Source organism: Pyxicephalus adspersus, chromosome 3, assembly GCF_032062135.1.
Source record: "Pyxicephalus adspersus chromosome 3, UCB_Pads_2.0, whole genome shotgun sequence".
NCBI classification, from domain to species: domain Eukaryota; kingdom Metazoa; phylum Chordata; class Amphibia; order Anura; family Pyxicephalidae; genus Pyxicephalus; species Pyxicephalus adspersus.
Genome location: NC_092860.1, coordinates 71,767,461 through 71,777,021, shown reverse-complemented (window position 1 = coordinate 71,777,021; position 9,561 = coordinate 71,767,461). Strand labels below are relative to the sequence as shown.

Below are 9,561 nucleotides of genomic sequence, written 5' to 3'. Positions count from 1 at the left end.
TTGGGCCCTATCAGAGGGCCTGGCCCAATAAGGGTTCAACTGCAAAATTGCTTCTTATAGAACCACGACACCTTTCAGCCAGCTAGTATAGAAAAATAAAAATCCTGTTTAATGGTTAGAAAATGGGAAGCTTCAGATGTGCATGCTCATGCAATATTTTGCAGTTTTATGCAGTATAGCACTGAAAAAAATCTAAAAATGCTAAAATGACTGGTGATAAGTTCTTTCACTGCATTAAAAGTACATGATCATGAGGTTTGGATGCTTTTAGGATTGCCATTTTTAGGACATTCAGACATGTCATTTAAAATTGGATCTTCCTAATATACTTTGGCATGGTAATTTTTCAGTAGCCCTTAAACAGTCATGTTATGCACATCTGAATTCGATGTCTAGGGTTTTTTTAACATTGTGCAGATCACTTGTAGGTTTGTGGTTTTGTGGACATGTTTTTTTTTTAATTATTTATCTTGGGATTAAAGTCTGTCTGTTTTTTTTCAACATAATTTATTATGTAAATACTGGTTTTTCATTTTTAACAAATATGCTGCATAGTGAACAATTGAATTTGGGAGATAATTACTTAATTTTTAGCACCACATCCCTAGCAACAGACTTTTAACCTCCCTAGCAGTTTATTTCTTTCCGGTTTTATGTCTAAAAGCGGTACATTGTTTTTCATGAAAATTTATTTTACAGTATAATTTAATAGTATGAGTATAATAAAGTTTGAAACACAAAATCATGTAAAAACAATATATTGAATGAATTAAAAAATCTATATATTTAAAAAAAATATAATTTAATTTTTTTAAATTAAAAAAAAACTACACATTATACTCATACTAATATATATACTGTAAAATAAATGTTTTTGAAAACAATTTACTGCTTTTACACATAAAAATCCAATGTATTGCATTCAATACAGTTATTTTGTATTGAATGCAATACAAATGGATTTTGAATTTCCCGCCCCGCCCCGCCCTGCCGGCAACCTACACGCACTGACGTCACCGGGAACTCCCCGGTGACTCATTGGATGCAGAAGCAGGAAGAAGGAAGAAGACGGAGATCGCGGCGCTGGACGGCGCGGGACGCTGGCGGATCAGGTAAGGCTCTGTTTACTATTACCTTCCCATAGGTTTACCTACCCCGAGTGTGACTCGTAGTTACCACTTGTAGCAACTTTTTTCTATCCCGAGTCACACTCGGGGTTACCTCTAGGGAGGTTAATTGAAGCTGTGAAGGTCTCAACAATCAAACCTGATAATTGTAGGTTTCTTTTCAGGTGTTTTCCACAGTTCAATGGGTCAGCATCCTCTATTGCATTTTAAAACTTCACTGCCTTGTTCTAGCTTCAATTAAAAGTCTGTTGGTAGCATCCAACATTTCTTTACTCTGATGAAGGTGCTTTTAAAATTTATGTTAAAACAACACAAGTTATAAAGAAATTGATATAATCTACTACAATATGTCCTTTTGATGAAGCTCTTGTGGTGAAACGCGTCAAGAACTGCAGAATGGAAATTGGTATGATATAACTGACTAATGACATTTATGTACTCTAATTAAGGAAATCTGGACATGTTTTCATGTTTTGTATTGTTATCTTTTTAAAAATGTTTTTGTACTTAACAGAATAAAAAATGCATAGAGATATTCTATTTTAAACAAAAACAATAGTGTATTCTTCTATATGGACTCCTAAAAAATCCCATTCCAAATGTTCCTTCAGATTTGTTACAAATATGAACTACTGAACAACTTTCTTTACACCGAGCCACTGAACTTTAAAGTTGTGCTAAGACCCTGGTGAATTATCAAGATCATCTTTAACTGATGGGAGCAAAAACACAAAACACAGTGCATGTTGAACACCGTATGCGGTCAAATACTTCTGTATTTAGCTTTTGTTAAGGCACCATCTTGGGTGTAGGTACTGTATATAGTGTGAAGCATTGGCCTTAATGAGGATAACAGCTTTTGGACTTGTATTTGGTGATGGTAAGAAAGCTGTGTCTAAGGGCTTAAGGTAAATAATAAGAATAAATTATTAACATTGTTAACATTAACAGTGTTTGCTCTAAAATGATGCCTTGGTACATGAAGAGCATGCACACTATGTTTTTAGCAATGTCTAGTAGCAAAGAAAATGAACACGTCTAACTGACTTTTAACCAGTTCAAAGTTGTCTGTGGTTTCCTTGTGGTTGCTGACTGAATTTACTATGTGAAACATATAAACTGTAGACGGTACCGTAATAACTGAATAAATATTCAATTATTGTATCCAGAAAACATGGGAAAACATGGAACTGAACAGCCTAATAATTCATGATAACATTAGTTACATTTTGCAGTTATCAATATCATTCTTTTCCTTTTTGTCCCTTGATTTACGATATTCATAATTGGTAACATGTTTTTGGGTGTGAATTGAAAAAAAAAAAAAAACTTTTGTCAAAGCATTGTGTTAAAATATTTTGGCTTGCTTTAGCTATGAACTCAGCTTGCCTACACCTGCCTACACCTTTGGGTCATGCACTTTGGTTATATATAACACAAATACTTGAATGAAAAGCATTGTTTACATGTCTTAAGATGTCATTGTATTGAATGAATGCTTATTATTTTGACTTGCTGAAAGCTTGTACTATCCTGTTTGTGGATAGGCATTTAAGCTTTTATATACTCATGAACAGTAAAATGTTAACATCCAAATCTTTTTCAAGTTATCCTTATTTATTGGATATCAAATTTCCTTGGGGCCAGTCCTGATGCTGCATCCTATTACATATTCCATGAGCAGGTCCTGCAGATTATTTTATGTTTTTTGTCTTCCCAATACATTGGAAAAATTCTATCCCTTAGCCCAAGATTATACTTCTTTTTCTGTATCTTTTAACAACTAATTCAGGGTTGACTACATCTGAACACCCTGCTTTACATATGCTGAAATTTCCAAAATGATAAGTCTGCACAGCTATCAAATCATGATACATATATACATATGCCCCTTTTTTGAATGTAGTTTTTAATTCCCCTAAAAAAAAGTCTGCTGCAGAGATGGAAAAAATTCTTTCTCTTGGTATGGTAGAGTGGCCATAGCTGTGATTGCTATACAATTTTAGGACTATACCAATATCAATTCCAACTATCTTTTTCAATAAACTATAGTTGCTCCTAGAAAGCTTTTTATGGCAAGGCCATCCACTCATTATAAGCTAAGCAATTGCAACTAGGGCTAAAGCTAAAAGAAGCATGGCATTATCAAGCGATTGGCTTGGCTAGAATTTTAGACTGAAATAGTCATTCATACTGCAAGCATTGGGTAGATTTAGAAAAAGTCTATAGTACCACAAATCTGGGGCGGACCCCTTGGCTAGAGAGTCACAGTCTCTCGTTGCAACTTAAAAAAACACCCTACGATAGGGTGTTCCACACAAAGCATCAAAAATGGCCTGGACAAAATTATAATCTTTTGTAGCATCCCTTTGGAGGAAATAACTGATGTTAATTGCTTTCTGTAACAATCAGTGAGCCTTTTATATCTCGATACAGGAGTTTTGCACCACTTTCCCCTTTATGTACAGCAAATACAGGAAGAAAAAGGAAAATGCATTAAATCAAAAGAGAAAAAAGTTATGTCCTAAAGGTATCAGTCACAGACAGAGAATGAAAAAAAACACCAAATGTTCAAGGAATGTGATGGGTCAAACTAAGCACATGAATTAGCCATTGCTTGGATTTAGCTTGAATTGAGGATCTGCTAGTCTCTTGTGGGACCTATTCCTATTACCAGTGTAATACTAACCTGACGACAACATTTTAAAGCTAGCACAATTGATTTTAGTCTTCACTCACACTTGTAGAAAACAGGCACAGCATATAGTTCCTGCCTACAACTAGAAATAATGATTTCCCTTGGGTAGTATTCACAATATAAGAAACAGGTAAGTTTTATTGGCAACAATAGGAAAAAATGTCTGTTGTGACAAGATGTCCCATAGCTTGGCAAGGAAAGTCTTAGATGGGGTGTATGTAGTGCCCTGGCCAATGCTTATTGTTTAATAATAGCTCCAGGGAAATGTGTGATAGTCTGCTAGACAGTTTGCTTTTAATAAAAGCCAGTTTTAAGGGTCCTGGAGCTGGCCAAGTAAGACTTGTGAGGGATCCTTGGCCACCAAGTCTATGTCCGGGTGTTTATCCATATATAGAGAACACAGGTGCTCTATTTGGATGATCAACAGCAGACTGCTGATAGCTCAAGAAACAACCCTTGGCATGTGAGTTAAAACTTTGTTTGTGCCAAACTGTGTAATTTACAGCTCGTTAGAGAGAGAACTAAGATGTAGTTAGCTGCCCAGATGGGCTATTGTTTGTTTGTTTTTGCCCTTGTGTTCACTGGCATTTTTGTTCTATAATAAAGAACCCAGGCAGGAGACTAAACTTCTGTTTTGAAAATGGTCTGTGTGCTGCCTCAATGACCTGCTAAAATAGACTGTTGCCATGAATAATTCCCTGATAGCAAGCTTATACTGTGCAGTAACTTTTTTTTTCCCCTGTCCCTATTAGTTCCTGTACCTACAATACTAGAAGTTTCATTTTATGTGTAGGTAGCCTATTGCCCACAATGTCCCCAACTGGTTAATGCATGAAGTGTGCATCATCTATTGATGAATAATAAGGACTAATAAAAATACTCTCCAACTCCTAATGAAGGTCCATCTGGATGCCTAGGATTAAGCTCTGCCTTTTAATACTAATAATGTGTTTTTCACCCCATATACATGCAAGCACATAGCTTTTGATGACATCCAAGTTGCCCGATCTAGAGTGTTAGGAGCATGTAACCACTCTTTTTCTTGCCACTGCACATGAATGATCAAATTTACCTCTTGCTTTTCTGCTGCATTCTACTTTTTCACCACCTGAGAATACAAATTACCAGGTAACTAGAACACCTATTCTGATAATGTGAGATGCGAGAACAGAGGGAATCACTCTAATATTTAGGAAAGGTAGGTAAAAATCCCACATTTGATTTGTAAAGACGTGATTTGTTATAGTTTGTATTATACAACCGTATATTGCATTTCAATCCTTACATCCTCATATGTTTACATGTATTATATGTTTTATTTTATGCAATAAAATATTTTTGCCTTCCTCTAGGCAGTTTCTAGCATGAAATGAAAAGGTCCACCCAACCTTCCCTTCATTCTAGAGCCTGGGACCCTGGAACCATTGGTTGCAATATTACCCTGGGTACCTTTCCCAGTACACCCAAAAAAAAAGGGGGGAAATATACCACTCATTCAGACTTTTGAAGTTTAATGACTGTTTAATGACTGTAAAATCAGGAAATGGAAACTCTTAAGACTGGAAATAAAAGAAAGAAGCCCAAAAGGAGATAAAGAAACAAGGTCAAAGAAGGAGGCATAGGCTTGGAGCAAAAACAAAATAATGCTGGAAAAGTATGTAAGAAAAAGGTAAGTTAAAACCAAACTAAATAAGGAAAATGTCTGCAGGCTTAATGTGCATATCTACTAATAAGAATGCATCTTTTTTAATGGTGGTCTATAATAAAAGATTACATAAACTTTCATTGCTGACCTGGTTCTAAAAAAATGCAACTAACCTTGCAGTGTTCTGATCCTCTGCTTCTGTTACCTGCTGAATCCCTGACCCAGATTGAGTATGCAGATCAGGTGTTCAGATAAATGTCACACAATTATCTGCATGCTTGCTTCAGGTGTGTGACTGAAAGTACTGAACCCAAGAAGTCAGCTTTAAATCCAAGTAATTAGCCTGTTTATTACGGAATTCAGCAATTCCAACATTCATAAGATCTCAGTAGAGGTCTACTTCAAGAATTGCAGGACTGTCACACCCAGGAGTGCACTAATATTAAGGTCACCAAGAACGTGGTGAATCTCCTCCTATACCCACCAAACAAAAGTGTCAGAATCTGTCAGGAACAAGGCAGAACAAAGATGGAGGCCCAAGGTTCTTTAGAGAAGGAGACAGAACAAGAAGAAGAACTGACAGACAACATAATGCAAAGCTGAGCGGAGCCGAAGACAAGAAAACTTAAAACAAGGATAGAGTCAGTAAGGCAAAAAAAATTACTAAACAAAAGCAAAATATCCACAGCCAAAGGTAACTAACAATAGCAATGGGTTTTCTGGGAAAAGGGCCAGAATACAGATATGATACAAGGATTTTTGGGGGGAGGAAGTCTTCAATGACCCAAGGATAAGGATAAAGGTACTACCATACAGATCAACAGTGGAAGCTCACATAAGTGTGTCCTCGCAAGTTTTTGTAAAATAATCCAAAAGATTGCTGGAGATGATGGAAGATGAAACAGTGATGTACACCAATGGTAAACAGGTGAAAGGCCAGGAGTTCACAGTTATGCAACAAGGGTGAGTGTATGAATTAGATTTAATGTAAAGATTAAATTCTTTATTCTTTTGAATAGAAAGCAGAACTGAAAAGGTTGTTTGTATTGTTTACTTTGACATCATATTATATGAATCTTACAAAACTGGTTTTAGGGCGAAGATTTTTGACTATCTGTAGAACAGCTGGTCATACCAAGGACTATTACTTATCAAAAACACAATACCTAGATTTGTGGAAAAATGAGAAAAACATCTTTTGATTTTCTGCACATATGTGCTTCACAGCTTTAAAATAGCTAGCAGTCAATCAATTCTCTTCTTTAGTTGTGCCTTCAAAAAACTCTTGTATGAGGACAAACAACTAGACACAGATATAAATATAAATATACTGTATGCACATCCAAGATATGACTGAACTAAATGTAAAAAGATCTGTGACCAGGCAGGTCCTCTATTGCACAAGGGACAGGCAATGTCCCTACTAACATAAACATACCTGCCTGGTCGAATTCTTCTTGCATACTTCTTTGAGGTGTCAGAGCTTTGACCATCTTGATTGGCCTGGCCCAGAGATTTTTCTGTGGTCAGCAAGTTCCTCCCCAGGTCCCAACTACTGCTCAGAGAATCATGGCTGGTTTTGACAGGTAGATTGTCACCTGTGGTATTCTAAATGTATTCAAGGACTCTATAACTGATGTTTTCAAGATAGGCAGATGATACATTTTTGTTTAATTATGTTTTTTTTAAACCAAGGTTTTCCTTATTTTGCTACTATTGTCTTGGCATGAGGGATTTGTGATGTTATCATCTATTTTTACCCCCTTTTATGTATCCCTTTTTCTGTGTCTATTATTGGTTTTTTTTTTTTCGTAGGCTTTATGTGCAGCATCTTAATATGGGAAAAGTTTACCGACAGGAGGAATCAGTGCACCCCCTCTCAACTAACCCTTGGTATTGATGTAATATGTAAATTGGTTATTATAGTCTGGGCACAGTCATTTATTTGTGCCATTATATCTATCTGTAATTTACCTGTAAATCAAAACATACTAAATATTTTTCATATTACAAATAAATTGTATCTGCAACAAATCAGCATTTAGTTTTCTCTTTTATTGCCACATATATACATGTAAACAAATCCTTTATTGCAATATATATACATTTATATATATACTTTTTTATATTAAATAATTTAAAAGTCTTCTTTGCTTTAATTTAGTGCATAAGATAATACAGAGTCGTGTGGAAGTAGTTTTTGTTCCTCAGTATAATTTTCTCATATCCAAATGAGGGAAATAAGTTCCATAAATGCTCTGCTCTAGGTTATAGAATCCTTTCCTTGTTTTTTTTAAGCCAAATATTAGCTGTGGAATAAAAGAAAATTTAGTTTTTTAATGATGAAAAAGTTACTACACAACACAGAAACAGACAGAAACATAAACCTTACAGAAATAGTAAGTTTTACTTATAAATGTGTCCATACCTATTTGGTCTGTTAAGTATAATGCAAAGATATTTATATTCTGAACAGTCTATAAGCTTTCTCTAAAGCGAATCTTTGGTAAAGTGACCCTGTCACTAGGTCAATGTTTACCTAATACCTAGCCTGTAAAAAGATGATGTATACTGCTTTTCACGGCCCGTGCAGTGGGATGCCGTTTTTGCTTATTGCAAGTATCAGACAATATTGGATATGTTAGATATGTGTTCCAACAATTTGTTCTTTTCTTACAGACAATTCTAGTGTGAATGTTCCTGAGAGCAATTCATATAAAACCTGCAGAGGCCCTTCACTGTGAGCCGAAATTTACATCAGCCGACATCAAACTAATATGGAGTTCCTATAGGTAGGTATTTTAAATTGAAGCAACCTCCACACACTCTAAAGGCTAATTGAAGTTCTGATTACTATTTGTTTCAATATATGTTTTACTTACCAAAAACAGGATCAAAATCAAGACAAGACCTAATAAAGCACCCAGACAAATAAGAATGATGGCCCAGAATGGCAAGCTGTCATCTTTTTGTATTTCTGCAGTAGATATACAAATAAATAAATGAAATTAGATTTTTTTAAATAAAAAATTATATCTATTACAAACAAAACAAATTTAGACAGTAATGTGTTAATTAGATTATCTTTTCTCTTAGATTTATATAGGATTTGTAGGTCTGTTCTACTAAGCCTGCCATGCACATACACCTATCAGACCATGTCAGAGCAAAGACAGATCTTTTCTTTACTGAAAAGTTAAAGTGATCCGTTAACACTCTGCTCAACCATCCCATTTTTGTCATCATAGTCACTATCTGCACATGTGCACTGTAAAAAGAACTAAATCTCACTCTCTGCAAAATAGAGTGTTACTTTGCAGGTGATCACAGCTGGTTTTATGAAACATTTAGATACATACACTGAATACTTTTAATTTATAGCTAAAGTTTATATCTAGGTTATCAAGGTTAACCAATCTGTTAACTCCAGACAGGGAAGTCTCAGAAATCACAATGTTTATAACATTTTCAGGTGAAGTTACATTATTTCTACTTGGAACATTTAGAGATTCAGCTTACACTTTTTATAGTGTTTATTAAGTAAAAACATGACAAAAACACAGTACATAAGGAAGTACAGAAAAAAAGACTAATCACTGAACAAGCGCAAAACAAGAGCAACAGGGTAAAATAAAAAGGAATAACTGTGAAATTATACTTAAGTAGAGTTGTTTTACCCTGGTCCCAGTTGCTGTGTAAAGTCCAAGTTATTAGTCAGAGTCATTGGGCTCCCTTCAGAGCTCAATGCCCCTGATTCATCAAGCAGAATCGGATGATCGCTGGCGCATTTGTATTCGTATTCCGAAATCGTACGCCGTCGTGCTATTCAGCAACTGAAAAAGCTCGCGGCCGGAGCCGCGCATCTCCGGCAGCTTTACACTGGCGAGCCCGCATTAAAAGTCACTGTTCCCCTACAAAATCATTCTTTCTAATGGCACACATATTACCCATAGCCCTAAAAAAAAATGTTTGCGCTGTTTAAATGTTTTTAACATTTATGTGCACTAAGAAAAAAGCATATTTTTAAATCACTTATTTCTTTCCTGTTAGGCAAGAGTTAACCGAATTCAACTCCTCTCCATAGGCGCCTA

General features: G+C 35.4%; 1 protein-coding gene across 1 annotated transcript in view; it reads right to left on the bottom strand.

Annotated features, from left to right (window-relative positions):
• Positions 1-7,504: 7,504 nt before the first annotated feature.
• Positions 7,505-9,561, bottom strand: part of LOC140326506 (mucin-16-like) — a 33,566-nt gene continuing 31,509 nt past the window's right edge. Inside the window, exons 41-42 of the mRNA XM_072405155.1 lie at positions 8,353-8,447; positions 7,505-7,779 (exon numbers count right to left, since the gene is read on the bottom strand). Coding sequence (XP_072261256.1) covers positions 7,678-7,779; positions 8,353-8,447 — 197 coding nt within the window. The 3' untranslated portion in view covers positions 7,505-7,677. The remainder of the gene's footprint in view (positions 7,780-8,352; positions 8,448-9,561) is intronic.